Raw genomic sequence first — 21,878 nt, 5'->3', positions numbered from 1 at the left:
GCTGAAAGTCTCTGAGGAAGGGTCACCGGACCCGAAACCTTCAGTTGGATTTCTCTGCACAGATGCTGCCAGACCCAGAGAGCTTTTCCAGCAACTTCTAATTTCAGACCATAAACTGTTTCCCTGCCTGTGGTCACTAGTATTGACGAATTCTCGCTCATCCTTCGTTTCGGGTGTAATTCAAATGAACCGAAGCAGACAATCAAACGCGCCGCCGACAAGCATTCAACCGTCACGACGGGAAGATTCTCGGATGACTCATCCAACATCCCAGAGAGCAGTGCGCGGAGCACGGATGACGTGTCCGGTTTTGTGACGTTTCGCGGCTGGGGAGGTGTGTGAGAGGCAATCGAGGAGAAAGGGGGGGGGTTGATGCGCGCGCAGCCAGGGAGGGCCGGCGGCCGGCCGTTGAGCGAGCGCCGGCTGAGGTGAAGGTCGGGTGATGGCGTTGGATGTCCTCAAGTCTGGTTCACCGATCCCGGCGTTGGTGCTGCTGGCGGCCGCCCTGGGAATCGCTTCGGGGTTCTACCTGCCGGGCTTGGCCCCTGTCAACTTCTGCGAGCCGGAGGTCGGCGATTGCAAGGTAACCTGCGGCGAGCCCGCCTTCCCCACCCTTGCCAACCGCCTTAGCAACAGCCCCCTCGGGTGGGTGGGTGAGAGGGAGGGGCGGCTGAAACCCCCCCCCCTCGGAGTTGGCGGTGTCAAGCTCTTCAATCCCGCCGGCCATAAAGCAGCCTGGAATGAACCTTGTCTCTCAAACAGAGCAAACTCTCCTGAAGATACTTTTCAACTTTCCCAAGTGCGGGGCGATGGTGAGGACAGCAGATGCTGGAGATCAGTGTCTAGGTCAGAGTGGTGCTGGAACAGCACAGCTGGCTCAGTTCAGTTCTCCCGAAGGGTCACTGGACCCGAAACATTACCTCTGCTTTCACTCCACAGACCCTCCGAGTTTCTCCAGCAATTTCTGTTGTGTGGGGGTGGGGGAGGAGCCCAATTCCACAGCTGTCAAAGGGCGAGCACAAGCAAATGTTCCATTGGCACAACCACAAGACTTTTTGCTGCCTGCTCACCACAAGCTTAGCAGATGGAATGTCCTTCTAGGCCCCCGACTGTTCCACTTCATCCTTGGCCGGTCTGACAGCTTCTTTAAGTTTGGGTCTTTCAAAATTCTGCTCTAACGTGCATGCAGCCCCATTCATCCATCGACCCTGGTCCTTGATGCCATACATTGGCTGCCAGTCAAGAAAGGTTTTTTTTAAAATAGAATTCCTGCTTGGCCTTATCCCCTTCCCTTCTCATTAATAACCGGGTGGCACGGTGGTTAGCACTGCTGCCTCACAGCACCAGAGACCTGGGTTCAATTCCCGCCTCAGGCGACTGACTGTGTGGAGTTTGCATGTTCTCCCCGTGTCTGTGTGGGTTTCCTCTGGGTGCTCCAGTTTCCTCCCACAGTCCAAAGATGTGCGGGTCAGGTGAATTGGCAATGCTAAATTGCCCGTAGTGTTAGGTAAGGGGTAAATGTAGGGGTAGGGGTATGGGTGGGTTGCGCTTTGGCGGGTCGGTGTGGACTTGTTGGGCCGAAGGGCCTGTTTCCACACTGTAAGTAATCTAATCTAATATCCTTCAGTCCAGAACCCAGGAGTGTGTTGCAATACTTTTTGCTTTTCTGAATGAGTGCAGATCCAACAGCATTTAAGAATCTCAACACCATCCAAGACAGCGTATCCTGCTTCATTGGCACCCTATCCATTACCATCGACGTTCATTCACTTCAACACCAGTACAAAGAGATCTGCTGCAACAACTCGCCACAGCTTCTTAGCCCTTTCAAACCTGTGAACTTTACTGAATAGAAAGACAAGTGCTGCAGATACGTAGGAACACTACCACCTTCAAGATTTCACTCCAAATCCTACACCTGTCCTGAAACCACATTATCATTCATTATCATTGGATAAAAGTCCTGGAACCCCCTCCCAAACAGAATTGTACATCAGGTGGACTGTAGTGGCTAAAGAAGGTAGCTCACTACTACCCCCTCTGAGGCAATCAGGAATGAGGACCAAATTGGGCTGGTGATGGCATAATGCTGTGAATTAAAATAAACTCTGACTTATCTACACTCCTCCATTTCTGGCTTCTTAAAAATCTCAGGTTTCATTTGCTTCCCTCTTGTCTGCTGTGTCCTCAGATGTCTGAGCTGTAGGCTCTGGAATTCACTAATTAAATCTCACCACTATTCTATCTCACTGACTTCATCTAAGATGCTCCATAAAATCTCTTTTGGTAAGCTTTTAGTTAATTGCTTTTATATCAATGCATCATGTTCCATTAACTAATGTCTCCATGGAATGTCTTCATACGTTTTGTTAACCTGCAGAGGAGCTGTATAAAGATCTGGATATGTGTGCATATATAATGTTCAATTTCAGTATTTGTGTGTTGTGGGATGGTTTTTGGTTTTAACCAAATTGGTTTTCCAAGTCTCTTTGTGCTCGGAGTAGCCATTGATCAGTGGGTCACATATGCCTTTTCACTCAGATATTTTTTGACACTCTAGAGACCTGAGCACCAAATTCTGGCTAATGTATCCTGTAGCTGAAGGAATTATAATGAAGGAAATGCCGTCTCAAGGAATAGACATTAAGTTAAAAGCCCCTCAATCCTCTCATAATTATATTAGCTCCCATGGCACTAAATCAAAGAGGAACCATGGCATTCTCCCAATTATCCTTGACAATATTCACCTCTTGACTAACAATCCTCAAAAAGCTTTGTCTGATCACTTTATAAAATGTTTGTGCTTGTGGGAGTTTTCTGTACACAAAGTATCTGCAACTCTGACTTCATAACATTTATACCTATTTCATTGGGCTTGATACATCCAGAGGTTGTGAAATGTGCTGTATATATATTTTATTTCTTTGGATGTGAATTAGGTTTCATTAAGTATTGTAAGCAGAAGGAGGAAGTAGAGGGCAAAAAAAATGTTACCTGAAGTACCTGTTCTGCAACATTATCTATGAGCATAAGAGGTGTGTAACAGGCATTTTGAAATTGTTTATGTACCTGTAAGGTGAATATTTGTGTAATTATCAGTCTTTGACAGAAGTCAATATGGGACATTTGGCTTAAAATACAGAATATTTTGTAAAAGTTTACCTAGATTTTCGTGGATCAAACTATTGCAATTAATGCACAAACAAAAGAAATTGGACAGTCCCACTCCTAACAGCCGTTTGACCCCACTTCACCATTCAGTGAGATTGTGGCTGATCTTCCACTTCCACACTGTTTTCCTGGATTGTCCCCTCTATTGCTTGATGCTCTTCTCTATCAATAAGGACGGGATAGCTGAGTGATACTATTGCTCGATCATTAATCCAGAATTCTGGGCATCCAGGTTCGAATCCCACCATGACAGATGGTGGAATTTCAATTTTTAAAAAAAATCTACTGATGACCATGAAATCATTGTCAGAAAAGCACATCTGGTGCACTAATGTCCTTCAAGGAAGGAAATCTGCCATCCTTACCTGGTTTGGCCTACATGTGACTTGAGAACCACTGCACTGTGGTTGATCTCAATTTCCCTCTGAACTTGCTTAGCCATTCAATTGTACCCATTGCTACAAAGTCTGAAGGAAATAAAACTAGATGGATCACTTGGCATCGACGTAGGCAGTGGAAAAGACAATGGCAGAAACAGCCCTGTCAACCCTGCAAAGTCCTCCTGATGAACATCTGGGAGCTGGTGCCAGAATTGGAAGAGTTGACAACAGACTAGTCAGGCAATATAGTCAGACTCACAGAATAATACCTTACACTGTTCCAGACACTCCATTACCATACCTAGTTATGTCCATCAGCAGGACAGACACAGTAGAGTGATAAACTGTCGGGAGGGAGTTGTCCTATGAGTCCTCAACATTGACCCTGGACGTTATGAAGTCTCGTGGCTTCAGGTTAAACATGGACAAGGAAACCTCCTGCTGATTACCACGTACCATCCTTCCTCAGTTGATGAATTGGTATTCTTCCATGTTGAACAACAGGTTGACTTAATAATGGGATACCGACCTCTGCAGTTACTGCAGAACCATATTTATTTTTGCTCACTTTTCCTTTTTACGTTCCTATAAAAGCTTTTGCAGTCAATCTTCTACACTTCTCGCTAGTTTGTTCTATTTTCTTTTTCTTAACCACTTTCTTGGTCTGTCTTTGCACAATTCTTGGGTGTAGTTTTGGTTTTGCACGCACTTTAAAAGTATACTTTGTTGAAATCAGTGGAGAGTTGTACTGGTTGAAAAGCCAACATTCCACTTCATCCTATGTGTCTCCCACCTGTTGAGTTTTAAAATTCTGTCTCCAAAATGTCCTGAATAATGCATGCTATTTCTATTTAATCCATAACTGCAGAGTTTTGCTTCTTCTTTTGATAATAATTTTGGTATACTGTTATTTCAATTCGTGTTAGATTAGATTCCCTACAGTGTAGAAGCAGGTCATTTGGCCCAACCAGTTCACACCAACCCTCCGAAGAGTAACCCACCCAGATCCATTTCCCTCTGACTAATGCACCTAACACTATGGGCAATGTGGGAGGAAACTGTAGCACCCGGTGGAAACCCACGCAGACGTGAGGAGAATGTGTAAACTCCACACAGTCACCTGAGGTGGGAATTGAACCCAGGTCTCTGCCGCTGTCAGGCACTGGTGCTAACTACTGAGCCACAAAGCTGCCTTGTTAAGAGTCAACCACATTGCTGTGAGTCTGGAGTCACATGTTAACCAGACTAGGTAAGCATGGTAGTTTCCTTCCCTGAAGGACATTAGTGACCCAGATGGTTTTTCCCAACAATTGACAATGGATTCACAGTCATCAGTAGACTCTAAATTCCAGGTTTTTGTTGAATTCAAATTCTACCATCTGCTGTGGCAGATTCTAACCTGGGTCCCCAGAACATTATTTGGGGGTCTCTGGATTAACAGTCCAGCAATAATACACTCAGCCATCTCCTCCCATGTTCTCTTGGCATTAATTAGATGTATTTTCTATAGAAAAGTTAAATGTTTATAACCATGTTTATACAGTCTGAAAATGAGTTTACAGAATTTTCTGACATGCATCAATTATTTTGATTCAAAGTCAACATGTTTTTCCTTCTCCTGTGGAGATTTGTAAGCTTCTTTGCTTTTTCCAAAGGAATTTGGACCAAACAGGTGACGTATTCTTGGGAGATGGGCATTACTAGCCAGGCCAGTGTTTATTGCTCATAGCTAATTACTGTTGAGAAGACAGTGGTGAGGTGCCTTCACAAAATGCTGCAATGCGGAGGTATTCCCGTAGTGCTGTTTGGGAGGAAGATCCAGGGATGATTGGCGATGATTTTGGCGGGAATAGAATTACTGGTGTGAAGACCATAGGGGAGATAAAAATTTTTAGACTTTATGGAAACCTGTTTTGGTGTTTGTACATTCTAATATCTGAATACAAGAAAACCAAACAGAGCTGAGCAGTGTGGGTGGTTGCAGGGATCTGAAGCCAAAATAACTTTGATTCTTTGGGCATTTTTCCATTGAAAGTTGATGAATCCACACTCTTCCTGTCTTCTGTGGTCATGTTGGAAGATTTCAGAATTGTGCTCTTTCAAATGATCTAAAATCCCAGCATAGTTACCAGTGGACCATTATCATGTGTCTAAACCCCAGGATTGGACTCTTATCCAATAAACCCTGAAACTGCGTCTGGACCCTCAGGCTCTCCTGGGCCTGCAAGTTCTTAGACGAATAAATCCATGTCCCTGGTAGTGGTAGGCAGAAAACTTTCTACTTAAAAAAGACCTGACTCATCGCAAGGAATATGTAACATTCTGTTGAAGTTGTTTTTCTAAAAAATGTGTCAAGTTAAAAAGACCATGTTCGACCTGTTTAGGGCGTTGCTCCTTATATCACTTTGTTTTGATGTACTCGTGGGATGTGAGCATGCTGGGTGGGCCAGCATTTATTGCCCTTCCCTAATTGTTCTTGAGAAGGTGATGATGAACTGCCATGTTAAATGGCTGGAGTCCATGTGCCATTGGTACACCCACAATGCTGTTAAGGAGGGAATTTCAGAATTTTAACCCAGCAACACTGATGCAACAGAGATGTATTTTTAAATCAGGATGCTGAGTAGCTTGAACAGGATCTTGAAGGTGGCTGTATTCCCATTACTATTTAAGGACCTTTGTGGTGAATTTCTGTAGTATATGTCTTGTAGATGGTACGCACTGCTGCTACTGAATGTTGGTGATGGAGGATGTGGATGATTGTGAATATGGTGCAAATTGACTGGGCTGCTTTGTCCTAGATCATGTCAAGCTGCTTATCGATCCAGGCAAATGGGGAGTATTCCGCCACACTCCAGACTTGTACCTTGTAGATAAATGGTGGACAAGCTTTGAGGAGTCAGGAGATGAATTACTCACTGTAGTATTCCTAGCCTCTGACCTGTTCATTGCCACTGTATTTATATGGTGAGTCCAGTTGAGTTTCTGGCAACTGTAATCCTCAGGATGTTGATAGTGAGGAATTATTATTCTGGAGTGTGCTGGAAGGGTCACAAATTAGGGCTCCAACCTCCTTCAAGTCAGGAAGGACCAGCACGAGGGACTACTTTAAGGCTGTCAGTTCCTGTCATGGGCTCTGGGGATTTCATAAATTGACTTGATTATGCCATCCAGTTTTGAACGTCCCTAAACTGACATGTGCTATGTGCAGTGACATAGCACTTATGTCAGTAGTTAACAAAATAAGAAACTAATCATATTTTTTACCTTCCACTCAATGTTTGTATTTTTTCCTTTGTCTGACTGTGGGGATTGTGTACTTGGGCGTTGTAAAAGGATATAAATTAGATGTGAGGACGATGCAGGAATGCTCCAATTGGACAAGCTGAGTGAGTGGGAAAATGCACGGAACTTGCGGAATAATGTGGATAAATGTGAGCTTGTCTATTTTAGGATCAAAAACAGGAAAACAGATTATTAACTGAATGGTGTGAAGTAACCGAGGAAATATACAACGAGACCTGAGTGTCCTTGTCTGCCAGATGCTGAACATAAGCATGCAGGTGCATCAAACATAAAGAAGATGAATGGTATGTGGGCCTTCATAGCAAGGGATTCGAGAACAGGATCAGGAATGTCTTACTGCAGGTATACAGGGCTTTGGTGAGTCCACATTTAGAATGTGCTGTTTTGGCCTCATCTGAGGAAGGATTTTGGTACTATAGACAGAGTATAGCGAAGGTTAACCAGACAGATTCCTGGGATAGCAGGACTCGTGTATGACAAGAGGTTGAATTCTTAAGGATTATATTCACTGGAGTTCAGAACAATGAGGGAGCACCTCCTAGAAGGATAAGGGTGAAAAGCAGGAGCGGGCTGTTGAGTTGGATTAACAGCCTTGATCATAACCAATGGCAGAGCAGGCTTGAAAGGCTGAATGCCCTACTCATTCTATTTTCTGTGTTTAAATCCTGACTTTTTACTATTTTTGCTAATGTTATACAGTCAACAATTAGCAATTCAATTTGGTCTATTTTTGCCATTAGGTAAAAACAGTTTGGTTACAATTCATAGTTATTTTCTCCTTCATGAAAAAAAAGTGTGCATATTCTTTTAATCTGAATGAGGTAAAATTAGGCAATTTACATGTTGAATGAACTTCTGCATTTGTGTTGACTCAGGAAATGGTGGGGTTTGATTTACAGTGCACTATCTCCAATGAGTTCTGACATTGTCAAGTGATATTCACCACTATGTGACAGTGTAAGATGGAGATTTATTGCAATGTATGTGTGGTCAAGTGGTGTTTTGTTCAATTCACGCTGCAGGCATCTTGAATAAGACTAATTCATTGGGCAAGTCATATGCAATACAAATCATGCAAGAGCAAGAATGACCAGTGTTGCTGAACTTGTGAATATTGTGTATTTAACACAAAATGCCTCGACTCTGCATTGTGCTTCAATGTTTAAAGTTCTGCTATATCTTGCTTTGTAAAACCCAACAATTTTTGAAATGCCTGCTAATCTTATTGTCTATCCCCAAAAGTACACTAAAAATCATCTTGCCTTTGGTTACTTTTAATGTTGCTAATTTGTTTTACCTTTATTCCCCTTCTAGAATGCTATTGAACTATTTGTGAACAGGTTAGACTCGGTGGAATCTGTCTTGCCATATGAATATGCTGCGTAAGTAAATTAATTTAAATCTTTTGGAATACTTCACTTTTTTTTGACCTAATATAGTATATTTTCAAGATGTGTCGCTATGCCCAACCATTTTACAAACTTTACACCATAAGTGAAGATATGTTAAAGTGATGTATTTACAGGAGACAAGGTCCTGAAAGTGTTTCTTCCTTCTACAGATTTGATTTCTGTCAGCTGGAAGAGGAAAAGCGTCCCTCGGAAAACCTTGGTCAAGTACTGTTTGGTGAGAGGATTGAGTCATCTCCATACAAGGTATCAGTTTACCTAAGTCAGATGTTGTGGGTTTTAGGCAAATTGTCTGTGCTATTGCTTTAACTTTTTGGTGTCAATATGTCTCATTCTAAGATATAGAGGAAACTGAGGCAGTGGATAGTCTAAAAATATTTGTTCAGTTTCTTTATTAATGTAGTATGTGAGATTCACAAAATGAAACCTTGTTTGCTGTAGTAACTGCTGATTTCAGGCAACTGTAATGCTCATAGTGATAGAGAGAAGAAAATTGTCCAAGATTACTATAGATTATGCTCATTGTTAATTTGTTTTGTCTTTTGAATTGAGCTGTCATCAACCTTACTCTGGTTACGAATGCTAATTATGAGGATTCATGCCCATTTCCAAACCGGCTAAGGAGATAGTAAGGTAGACAGGCAAAGGGCTGGAAGAACACAGTCAGTCAGGCAGCATCAGGAGGTGGAGAAGTCAATGTTTCGGGTGTCACCCTTCTTGCCAGTCCTGAAGAACAGCTGTGTTCTTCCAGCCTCCTGCTTGTCCACCTTGAATTCCAGCATCTGCAGTTTTTTTTGTCTATAACCAAGGAGACAGTAAGGTTTGCAGATGCTAGGAGCAAGAGTTGATAGATCTGAAGCTGGAAAAGCACAGCAGGTTGGCAGCATCCAAAGAGAAGGAAAGTCAACATTTCGGGCCAAAACCCTTCATCAGGGCTGGGGTGGGGGTGGGAGAGCCCTGAAGTAAAAAAAAAGGGGGGAAGCTGGGCCTGGAGCTGGGGGAAGGTTAGTTTGGATGGTAATACCTGGATGCAGGCAGGCGTCCAACACAATAACCCCTATCTGCGTCCACCTATCACCATCCACACCATTCCTCTATTTATTTCTGAACTCCCCTCTACCTTCCCAGTCCAGATAAAGGGATTAGGCATGAAATGTTGACTTTCCTGCTCCTTGGATGCTGTCTGACATGCTGTGCTTCTCCAAACCAGCTAAACTGGATAAAAGCCATTGCACTGAAATGTCAGAAAATTACACCAAATTAAAAAAAATTAAAGTAAAACATTTAAAAGGGTACTTTTTTTATAAATATAGTTTTCTCTTTCAGTCCCTGTCCCCTTTAAAAGAAATGGTCACATGCTACATTTCCTGGGTGACTCACTAGTCTCCTTTGAAAAGGAAAACCAGCTTTCCAAAATAAAGTCCATTTCCATCAGACGGCTTGTTGGACAGATACTTTGCTATTGCAGCTTGCATAATCTTCATTTCAAGAAAATAGAGTCATAGAGTCATACAGCACAGAAATGGCCCTTTGACCCATTGATTCTGCACCTACATAACTATCACTTAAAGGTATGCTAATTCCAATTTCCTGCACTTGTCCCATGTCCTATGATGTTTCAAGTGCTTGTTTAAATATTTTATCAAGGTTGTAAGATTTCTGGCCTCCACTATCTTCCCAGGCAGTGCTTTCCAGATTCTTACCAACCACTGAGTGAATCTCCTGCCTTTTACCTGAGAATCATGCCCCCTCACAATTGCCTCATCAACCTAGAGAAACAGCTGCTCTCTATTCACCCTGTTCCTATCTCTCATAATGTAATAAACTTCAATCATGTCCCTCCTCAGTCTTCTCTGCTCTAAATGAAACAATCCAAGCCTAACTAGACTCTCCCTGTCACTCACTTTCTCCATCCCAGGCAATATGCTGGTGAACCTCTGCTGTACCACCTCTGGTGCTGTCACATCCTTCCTGTAACCAGAACTACATACAATTCTCCAGCTGTGGATAGACCAACTTTCCGTACAAATCCAGTATTACCTCCTTACTCTTGTATTCTATTCCACAACTGATGAAGTCACGTGTCCCATATGCCTTCTTAACTATCCTATTCATGTGCTTTGCCGACTTCAGGGATCTGTGAATATTTACTCAAGATCCCTCTTCTTCTAAGCTGCCCGATGTCCTGGCATTCATTTTAATACTCACTCATCTTGATTCTTCTTCCAAAGTGCACATATCAGGATTAGTATGGTGATGGCGGAGGAGGCAAACTTCCAGGCTCGGCTCAGGACTTGCCCATTCCATCTGCTTCTCTTTTTGTTGTCTCGTCTTGTTCTCTCCTCTTTAGTTTTTTTAGTTGTTTTTAACTTACCTTGGTAAGAGAGTGTTGTGGTGATGGCATCGGGACATTGCAGCAGCTGAGGGCCAAAAGCAGGCCTAGAACAGAGCAACATGGCCAGTGGTTGGTGGGATCAGAACGAAGCGGTCGGTTGGTGGGTCTGGAGCGAAGTAGAGCAGAACAGCTGGCGTAGAATGGAATGGAGCAGCTGCAGGCTGGGAGCCAAGAGCAAGGCAGTTGGCAGGTTTGAGGCGAGGAACATGGGCGGCTGGCGGTCACTGGGCTGGGGGCCTGGAGCCAGGGCGGCTGGCAGTCACCGGGCTGGGGGCCTGGAGCCGGGGCGGCTGGCAGTCACCGGGCTGGGGGCCCGGAGCCGGGGCGGCTGGCAGTCACTGGGCTGGGGGCCCGGAGCCGGGGCGGCTGGCAGTCACTGGAATGGTGGCCTGGATCCAGGGCGGCTGGCAGTCACTGGGCTGGGGGCCTGGAGCCGGGGCGGCTGGCAGTCACTGGGCTGGTGGCCCGGAGCCAGGGCGGCTGGCGGTCACTGGGCTGGTGGCCCGGAGCCAGGGCGGCTGGCGGTCACTGGGCTGGTGGCCTGGAGCCAGGGCGGCTGGCGGTCACTGGAATGGTGGCCTGGAGCCAGGGCGGCTGGCGGTCACTGGAATGGTGGCCCGGAGCCAGGGCGGCTGGCGGTCACTGGGCTGGTGGCCTGGAGCCAGGGCGGCTGGCGGTCACTGGAATGGTGGCCTGGAGCCAGGGCGGCTGGCGGTCACTGGAATGGTGGCCTGGAGCCAGGGCGGCTGGCAGTCACTGGGCTGGTGGCCTGGAGCCAGGGCGGCTGGCAGTCACTGGGCTGGTGGCCTGGAGCCAGGGCGGCTGGCGGTCACTGGAATGGTGGCCCGGAGCCAGGGCGGCTGGCGGTCACTGGAATGGTGGCCTGGAGCCAGGGCGGCTGGCGGTCACTGGAATGGTGGCCCGGAGCCAGGGCGGCTGGCGGTCACTGGGCTGGTGGCCTGGAGCCAGGGCGGCTGGCGGTCACTGGAATGGTGGCCTGGAGCCAGGGCGGCTGGCGGTCACTGGAATGGTGGCCTGGAGCCAGGGCGGCTGGCAGTCACTGGGCTGGTGGCCTGGAGCCAGGGCGGCTGGCAGTCACTGGGCTGGTGGCCTGGAGCCAGGGCGGCTGGCAGTCACTGGGCTGGTGGCCTGGAGCCAGGGCGGCTGGCAGTCACTGGGCTGGTGGCCTGGAGCCAGGGCGGCTGGCGGTCACTGGAATGGTGGCCTGGAGCCAGGGCGGCTGGCAGTCACTGGAATGGTGGCCTGGATCCAGGGTGGCTGGCGGTCACTGGAATGGTGGCCTGGAGCCAGGGCGGCTGGCAGTCACTGGGCTGGTGGCCTGGAGCCAGGGCGGCTGGCAGTCACTGGGCTGGGGGCCCGGAGCCGGGGCGGCTGGCAGTCACTGGAATGGTGGCCTGGATCCAGGGCGGCTGGCAGTCACTGGGCTGGTGGCCCGGAGCCGGGGCGGCTGGCAGTCACTGGGCTGGTGGCCCGGAGCCAGGGTGGCTGGCGGTCACTGGAATGGTGGCCTGGAGCCAGGGCGGCTGGCAGTCACTGGGCTGGTGGCCTGGAGCCAGGGCGGCTGGCGGTCACTGGAATGGTGGCCTGGAGCCAGGGCGGCTGGCAGTCACTGGGCTGGGGGCCCGGAGCCGGGGCGGCTGGCAGTCACTGGGCTGGGGGCCTGGATCCAGGGCGGCTGGCAGTCACTGGGCTGGGGGCCTGGAGCCGGGGCGGCTGGCAGTCACTGGGCTGGTGGCCCGGAGCCAGGGCGGCTGGCGGTCACTGGGCTGGTGGCCCGGAGCCAGGGCGGCTGGCAGTCACTGGGCTGGTGGCCTGGAGCCAGGGCGGCTGGCGGTCACTGGAATGGTGGCCTGGAGCCAGGGCGGCTGGCAGTCACTGGGCTGGGGGCCTGGATACAGGGCGGCTGGCAGTCACTGGGCTGGGGGCCTGGAGCCGGGGCGGCTGGCAGTCACTGGGCTGGGGTCCCGGAGCCGGGGTGGCTGGCAGTCACTGGGCTGGGGGCCCGGAGCCGGGGCGGCTGGCAGTCACTGGAATGGTGGCCTGGAGCCAGGGCGGCTGGCAGTCACTGGAATGGTGGCCTGGAGCCAGGGCGGCTGGCGGTCACTGGAATGGTGGCCCGGAGCCAGGGCGGCTGGCGGTCACTGGGCTGGTGGCCCGGAGCCAGGGCGGCTGGCGGTCACTGGGCTGGGGGCCTGGAGCCAGGGCGGCTGGCGGTCACTGGGCTGGTGGCCCGGAGCCAGGGCGGCTGGCAGTCACTGGGCTGGTGGCCCGGAGCCAGGGCGGCTCGCGGTCACTGGAATGGTGGCCTGGATCCAGGGCGGCTGGCGGTCACTGGGCTGGGGGCCCGGAGCTGGGGCGGCTGGCAGTCACTGGGCTGGTGGCCACTGGGCTGGCTGGCAGTCACTGGGCTGGTGGTCTGGAGCCAGGACGTCTGGTGGTCAGTTGGGGTCGGCCCAGCATGGGGGGGAGTGAGACCATGTGTGGACAGTTCCTGGTGACGATGATGGCAGGCTATTTAAGGACTGTAATGTCTTACCTTTTAACTTTCTTTCTTTATTTTCCCATATATACTATGAAGAACTATAATGTAGATCTTTTGCTTTTTTCTTTATTTCTCTATTTTTATACCCAATCTATTTTAAGACCTAAGATTTGTAACTAGGTACTTTGTACCTCAGAGTGTGCCATGTGGGTCATTGTCTACTTCTTATTGTACTCCTGTATTTTTGTACTTAGTAAGATGTGACCATAAAACCCAATTCTACATACCACGTGCTACTGTTCTGCGTATCTGACCAACCCACCTATATATATCTTCCTGTAACCTACAACCATCTTCTTCACTGTTAACCTCCTTACAATCTTGGTGTCAACTGCAGACTTGCTTTAACATTCCTCTCACATTTTCATCTATGTATATAACAAGCAATAAGGGTCTAAGTACTGATCCTTGTGGTACACTGCTGGAAACCGGCCTTCAGTCATTTGAATAGACCTCTGCTAATTTGCTTTGTATCCTATTACTAAACCAATTTCTGATCCATCTTGTCAAGATTTGCTGAATTCCATGTGCTTTAACCTTTTGAATCAGTCTCCCATTTGGGATCTTATCAGAGAGATCTTGCTAAGATCTATATAAAAACTGTACTTCCCTCAAGCACACACTTGATCACATTTTTTGAAAAGTTTGAGCAAATTTGTTAGATGTGACATTCCTCTGACAAAACCATGCTGACTATCCCTAATTAATCTATGCCTTTCCAAGTGGATATTAATTCTTTCCTTCAGAATTTTCTCCAATGATTTCACTACCACTGACATGAGAATCGCCAATTTGTAATTTCCTGCTTCAGCTCTACCACCTATTTTGAAAAAATGGGACCACATTAGCCATCCTCCAGTCCTCTTGCACTTCCCCTATGGCAAGAGAGGAATTAAAAATTTGTGTCAGATCCCCTGCAATTTCCAGCCTTGCTTCCTGCAGCTGCCTGGAATGCAGTGCATCTGTGCCAGAATTCCTAAATTCCATATCTATGTTCTCCTCTTCCAGAGTGAAGACCGAGCAGAAGTATTCCATTTAACACCCAATATTCTGCAGCTTCATTTTATACGTTGCCCCTTTGGTCTCTAATGGGCCGAGCACTTCCGCTGGTTAGCCTCTACCCTTTAATGAATGTGTAAAATATCTTAGGATTCTGCCTAATCCTGTTTGCAAGTCCTTTTCATGCCCCCTTTTTGCTCTTCCAATTACTTCCTAGATTCCCTCGTCCACTTCCTATATTCCTCTAGGGCTGTAGTTGAATTGCTTCCTTTGGATTTGCTAAAAGCCTTTCTTTTTCTCATCCAGTTCTGAATTGTCCTAGACATTCTAGATTTTCTGAACTTATTGCTGCTATATTTCCCCCTCAAAGGTGCAAGTCAAGCCTATATTGTCCTCTACTCCTTTATGAATGCCCCCTACTGCTCTGCTGTGGTCTTACCCGCAAGGAACTTTTCCCAATCAACTTTGCCCAGATTCTGCTTTATTTTAATAAAATCTGCCTTACTTACCCAATCCAAGCTGCCTTTTGCGTGCCATCTTTTTCCTTGTCTATAACAAATTTGAACTGTTCCATGTTGTGGTCACTCACTAAAATGTTCCTCTACTGCCATATCGAACACATGTCTAGCTTCTTTCTGCAGAACTGGATCCAACACTGTGCCATCCTTTGTTGGGCTTTCTCTCTTCATTTTAAGTAGTATGCTTCTTTTGTATTCTTCCAAGGTGGGCAAATTAAATTTCCCATAGCACTCTCCATCTCACTTAATCTTATGTCACTTTGTAGATTCATTGTATCCCATTCACGACTTAACTTTCAAACACACCTTTGTGTAATTGGCAAATTTAATAATCAGACATTGGACCCTTCATTAAACTCATTAATCTAGATTGTAAATGTTTGAAGCCCACTACTGATTCCGATCTTTTATCCAAGTTGATATGTTACTTCTTGCATCATAAGCTCTTATTTTGTGTGATGACCTTTTGACGTGACATCTTGTCAACTGCCTCCTGGAAACCAAAGTGCACCACATTGATGTGTTTTTCTCCACATTGCTTGTTAGTTCCTCAAAGAATATTGTGAAATTAGTCAAACATGATTTTTATTTTAGAATATATTATTGACTCTGCCTGATTGTATTGATATTTTCCAATTACTTGCCACAACCCAATTAATGATAGATGCCTGCATTTCAGGATGTTGTATAAACCCCACCTACTTTTCTCTTCAATTGCTCTGTGTTTTCTCACTTGCTATAAATTTGATCAGTGTTTTTTGGCTCCTTTTAATGTAGAAGCACAATAAGGAAGTGTTTAGAGATAAGAAACTAAATGATCCCTTCCTTTGTCTTTATTGTACAGCTCCCTGGCATGTAATGATTCAGTTGGATGCAGCAAAGCAGTTTCCGATATTGTTTCTCATTGCTGTATTTCCTGGCTCTTTTAATCACCCTGTGCTCTATTTTCTCAGTGCTACTGTGAACTTTTTATTTTAACCTTTTTATTTGGTCCTTAGTCCTTAATGCTTTTCCTAGTTTTCATTCCTGCGATCATGCATTTTACCAGCATGCATTTATCTTTAACGTAGGAAAGTATTCCAAAGCACTTCTAAGAATGTAATGAGGTAAAATGCCATTGAACTGAAGAAGAAAATAATGGTAATTAAAACTTAATTAATCACATAATTAACTTTTCTGGGTAGCAATGTTTGACCATAATGAACTGGTGTAGAAAAAAATCATATTTGATAAAGTATCCTCACATATGAAGTTGCTTGCTTCCAGAAGTTTTTTTTATTCTACACTGTTTTGTGTGATGAGAATAATCAAGGATTAGTACCAAGATTATGATGCTTGAAACTTGCTTTGCAACTGGACCTTGGGAGTGTCCTAGGTGTTTACATTTTTCCTGTAGCCACCCCAAAATGTACTCCAGAAAGGGCAGGATAATTGTTAAAAGTTAAGGGAAATGAGTAAGGAGGGGATATACTGTAGCCGCACTGATTATGTGCACTTTCATGTGAACTACGTTATGATTAAATTACTTTGTGTGAAAACAGGCCCTTCGGCCCAACAAGTCCACACCGACCCACCGAAGCGCAACCCACCCAGACCCATTCCCCTACATTTACCACTGGCCCTAACACCATGGGCAATTTAGCATGGCCAATTCACCTAACCTGCACATTTTTGGACTGTGGGAGGAAACCCGAGCACCCGGAGGAAACCCACGCAGACACTGGGAGAATATGCATACTCCACACAGTCAGTCGCCTGAGTCGAGAATTGAACCCGGGTCTCTGGCACTGTGAGGCAGCAGTGCTAACAACTGTGCCACCATGCCGCCCACAGTTGCGTTGAAGCAGAGAAAATGCTTTATATATAATATTGCTTGGAGGAGTAGGTTTAGATTAGATTCCCTATGTTGAAGGATTGTGGGGGGAAAAGACATCCAAATTTTGTGGACAAAGTTAGTGTGGTTTCAAGAGGGGAAAGGAGGAGTGGAAACCAACAAAGTCAAGAAAAGGTTTGAGGGATACTAATAGAGTTAAAGACCAATAAGACCTACTCGGATGCATCTTAAGATATTAAAAGAAGTGGTGGATGCATTGGCAGGAATGGGTCCAAATTAAACATGCCAATCTAGTCCCATTTGCCAGCGTTTGGCCCATATCTTTGAGGAATCATTAGATTCTGGAAATGTTGGAAAACTGCCTTTAAAAAGTTTTATTTAGGAAGGGAAGGAGACGAAAATTAGGTAACTATCGACTACTCAACTTAAAGTCTGTTCTTGGGAAAATGTTCACATTTACTCTAAAGGATGTAATAGTAGAGCATTTCGAAGTACATAATATAATAAAGCAGTCACCATGGCCCCAAGAAGGGGAGATCATGTCTAATGCATTTATTAGAATTCTCTGACGAAGTGACAAGCAGGATAGATAAAGCAACAGCAGTGGATGTAATATATTTGGATTTTTTAGAAGGCATTTACATGGTACCACATGTAAGGCTACTTAATAAGATAAGAGCCCATGGTGTTAGAGGTAATGGAAGACAGAGTTAGGATAAGGGGAGAATTTTCAGGAGCAATTAATGACTTGGATGAGGAAAGTGAGTATATTGTAGCTAGGTTTGTGGATGACACAAAAATAGGTAAGAGGGCAAGTGATGATGATGATTAATGATTTAGAGTCATAGAATCATAGAGTTGTACAGCATGGAAACAGACCCTTCGGTCCAACCCGTCCATGCCGACCAGATATCCCAACTCAATCTAGTCCCACCTGCCAGCACCCGGCCCATATCCCCCAAATCCTTCCTATTCGTATACCCATCCAAATGCCTTTTAAATGGTGCAGTTGTACCAGCCTCCACCACTTCCTCTGGCAGCTCATTCCATACACGTACCACCCTCTGTGTGAAAAAGTTGCCCTTGGGTTTCTTTTATATCTTTCCCCTCTCACTCTAAATCTATGCCCACTAGTTCTGGGCTCCCCGACCACAGGGAAAAGACTGTCTACTTATCGTATCCATGCCCCTCACAATTTTGTAAATCTCTATAAGTTCACCCCTCAACTCTGATTCTCCAGGGAAACCAGCCCCAGCCTGTTCAGCCTCTCCCTATAGCTCAAATCCTCAAACCCTGGCAACATCCTTGTAAATCTTTTCTGAATCCTTTCAAGTTTCACAACACCTTTCCGATAGGAAGGAGACCAGAATTACATGCAATATTCCAACAGTCTAGCCAATGTCCTGTACAGCTGCAACATGACCTCCCTACTCCTGTATTCAATACTCTGACCAATAAAAGAAAGCATACCAAATGCCGCCTTCACTATCCTGTCTATCTGCGACTCCACTTTCAAGGAGCTATGAACCTGCACTCCAAGGTCTCTTTGTTCAGCAACACTCCCTAGGACCTTACCATTAAGTGTATGAGTCCTGCTAAGATTTGCTTTCCCAAAATGCAGCACCTCGCATTTATCTGCATTAAACTCCATCAGCCACTTCTCAGCCCATTGGCCCACCTGGTCCAGATCCTGTTGTAATCTGAGGTAACCTTCTTCACTGTCCACTACCCCTCTAATTTTGGTGTCATCTGCAAACTTACTAACTATACCTCTTATGCTCGCATCCAAATCATTTATGTAGATGACAAAAAGCACCAGCACCATTCCTTGTGGCACTCTACTGGTCACAGGCCTCCACTCTGAAAAACAACCTTCCACCACCACCCTCTGTCTTCTACTTTTGAGCCAGTTCTGTAGCCAAATGGCTAGTTCTCCCTGTATTCCATGAGATCTAACCTTGCTAATCAGTCTCCCATGGGGAACCTTGTTGAACGCCTTACTGAAGTCCATATAGATCACATCTACCGCTCTGCCCTCATCAATTCTCTTTGTTACTTCTTCAAAAAACTCAATCAAGTTTGTGAGACATGATTTCCCACGCACAAAGCCATGTTGACTATCCCTAATCAGTCCTCACCTTTCCAAATTTATGTACATCCTGTCCCTCAGGATTCCCTCCAATAACTTGCCCACCACTGACGTCAGGCTCACTGGTCTATAGTTCCCTGGCTTGTCCTTACCACCCTTCTTATACATTGGCACCACTTTAGCCAACCTCCAATCTTCCGGCACCTCACTTGTGACTAACAATGATACAAATCTCTCAGCAAGAGGTCCAGCAATCACTTCTCCAGCTTCCCACAGAGTTCTAGGGTACACCTGATCAGGTCCTGGGGATTTATCCACCTTTATGCGTTTCAAGACATCCAGCACTTCCTCTTCTGTAGTATGTACATTTTGGAATTCAGTGTGGGGAGTGAGGCAGCACAATGGGGAAATTCAGACAACACAAAAATTGGCTGTGTTTGGATCGTGTGGAGGATAGATGTAAACTCAAAAATGGCAGAGATGGGTTGGTGGAGTAAGTAGGAAAGTGGCGATGGAATTCAACTCTGATAAGTGTGAGGTAATACATTTAGGGAGGTCAAAAGGCAAATAAACGAGAACATACTGAGAAGCATAGATGAAGTGCATAGGTCCCTAAAAGTTGCATTACAGGAGGGGTGTAGTTGCTCTGGTGAGAGTGCAGAGAACATTGACTAGAATGTTACCAGGACTGGACAATTGTAGCAACGAGGAGACGTTGGAGAGGCTGGGATTGTTTTCCTTGGGACGGAGAAGTCTGAGGGGTGACATAGAATTAGAATTAGAGTTTATTGTCACTATACTCAAAGATAGGAATACAGGAGTCAAAAAGTGTGGCACTGGAAAATCACAGCAGGTCAGACAGCATCCAAGGAGCAGGAGAGTTGATGTTTCAGGCATAAGCTCTTCAATACGAATACATGAGTACAGTGAAAAGTGTACAAATCGCCTTTCTCCAGTGCCATTTTATTTATGGAATAAAATTGTAACGGGTACAGATAAGAGTACACAGCAGGAACCTGTTTCTCTTGGCAGAGAGTTTAAAAACTAGGGTTCACAAATTCAAATTTGGTGGCAGATGGATTAGAGGGGATGTGAAGAAAAACGTCTTTTTACGCAGGGAGTGGTAGATGTCTGGAATTCGCTGCCTGAGTTGTGGGGTGGAGGTAGAGATCCTATACTTTCTTAAAAAGTACTTAGATTTGCACCTTAAGTGCAGTCAGCTACAGGCCAATAGACAGTGTCTTGAAGATGCTATTAAAAGGGCATCTGCGAAATTTTAGGTTAGCATGGACACGATAGGCTGAACGGACCACTTCTGCGATTAGCTTAGATTAGATTCCCTATGGTATGGAAACAGGCCCTTCGGCCCAACAAATCTGCGCCAACCCTCCAAAGAGTAATCCACCCAGACCCATTTCCCTACCCTATATTTACCACTGACTAATGCACCTAACACTATGGGCAATTTAGCATGGCCAATTCACCTGACCTGCACATCTTTGGATTGTGAGAGGAGACCGGAGCACCTGGAGGAAACCCACGCACACACAGGGAGAATGTGCAAACTCCACACAGACAGTCACCTGAGGTGGGAATTGAACCCGGGTCCCTGGCGCTGAAAGGTAGCAGTGCTAACCACTGAGCCATTGTGCTGCCCCACGTGCTATATTATTTCTCTGGTTCTATGAAACACAGAATCTACAGAGGACTATTGACAGTAAGTAAGTGGGTAAAAATTCTGCAGATTGAATATTATGTGGGGAAAATATGAAGTTATGCATTTTTGCAGGAAGAATAGAGGATTGAATATTATTTAAATAAAGAACAACTGCAGAAACGTACTGTACAGAGGAATTTGGGAGCTTTTCTGCATAAATCTCAAAAAAGCTACTATACAAGTTCACCAGGTATTAGGGAAGGACACTGGAATGTTGACCTTTATTTCAAAGGTGGAGTATAAAAATCGGAGCAAAAACAGAAGTTGCTGGAAAAGCTCAGCAGGTCTGGCAGCAACTGTGGAGAGAATTCCAATTTAACATTTCAGGTCTAGTGACACTTCCTCAGAATGTTACCTTGAATTTCTCTCCTGAGATGATGCCAGACCTGCTGAGCCTTTTCCAGCAAATTCTATTTTTGTTTCTGATTTACAGCATCCACACTTCTTTTGGTTTGTATTTGGTATAAAAATATGAGATTATGCTAAATTTATTCAAGGCACTAGTCAGACAACAGCTGGAATTCAGTGAGCCATTTTGGAGGAAAGATATATTGGAGGCAGTCCAGAGAAGATGCAGTAGGCTAATCCTGGGTATGGAGGGAATGTCTATGAGGAGAACATGGGTAAGTTGGGCTTGTACTTGATGAAATATAAAAGAATGAAAGACAACCTTTTTAAGATATACAAGATTCTTTGAGGACTTAACAGGTTGGATGCAGAAGGGTTGTGTCCCCTTGTGGGAGAGTCTAAGACCAGAGCGCATCATCTCAGAATAAGGGGTTGCAGATTTATGACAGAGCTGAAGAGGAATTTCTGAGTGTTGGAAATCTGTGGAATTCTTTATGTAGAGGGCTGCAGAGGCTGTGATAGACAGTTTTTAATCAGTAAGGGAACCAAGGATTATGGGAAAAAACAAAAGTGAGTTCAGGATTATCAGGTCATCCATAATCTCTCTGAATGTTAGAGCAGACTTAATTTGCTGAATAGCCTGTTTCTGCTGAGATGTCCTATTGGCTTAAATTAGATCCCTTAAAATTGATTGTGATTCTTGAAGGCTTTGGTTTTAAACAAGCTTCTTAGCAATCCTGTAATTTTGCTGTAGACCTCCTTAGGCTTTTTTGAACTGTGACTGGCTTGGAGAACTTCTTGTTTTACCTGGTTCAGGTGGGGGGTAGCCTGCTAAGAATAAGCTGTGTTGGAGGAAAACTTGCTATTATGAGGTCTGATTTCTGCCATTTCTGAAAAGGAAGCCCAAAATATCAGTTCAGGAAATGAGTGATTGAAAGCACATCTTGAAATTGTATTTCCTATTCGAGCTGTTTCTGCAAACTCTGAGATAACTCTGCATGATTAGTCACTTGACCATATGTGCTTGCATGTGTTTATTAAAGGTATTTATAGGGAAATTTTAAATTTGTAGTTGTGTTTCTTAAGAAACCTGATAACTTTTGTTCATAATATGATGTGGATAAGGTATTATTTTTGGTCATCTTGTTA

The 21,878-nt window shown here is 45.5% G+C and overlaps 1 protein-coding gene across 1 annotated transcript in view; it reads left to right on the top strand.

Moving 5' to 3' along the window:
* Positions 1 to 390: 390 nt before the first annotated feature.
* The window catches only part of tm9sf2 (transmembrane 9 superfamily member 2), a 63,584-nt gene continuing 42,096 nt past the window's right edge, over positions 391 to 21,878 (top strand). The window contains exons 1-3 of the mRNA XM_060825849.1: positions 391 to 583; positions 8,172 to 8,239; positions 8,419 to 8,512. Coding sequence (XP_060681832.1) covers positions 443 to 583; positions 8,172 to 8,239; positions 8,419 to 8,512 — 303 coding nt within the window. The 5' untranslated portion in view covers positions 391 to 442. The remainder of the gene's footprint in view (positions 584 to 8,171; positions 8,240 to 8,418; positions 8,513 to 21,878) is intronic.

Source organism: Hemiscyllium ocellatum, chromosome 6, assembly GCF_020745735.1.
Source record: "Hemiscyllium ocellatum isolate sHemOce1 chromosome 6, sHemOce1.pat.X.cur, whole genome shotgun sequence".
Taxonomy (NCBI): Eukaryota; Metazoa; Chordata; class Chondrichthyes; order Orectolobiformes; family Hemiscylliidae; genus Hemiscyllium; species Hemiscyllium ocellatum.
This window is presented reverse-complemented; position numbering and strand designations above follow the sequence as displayed.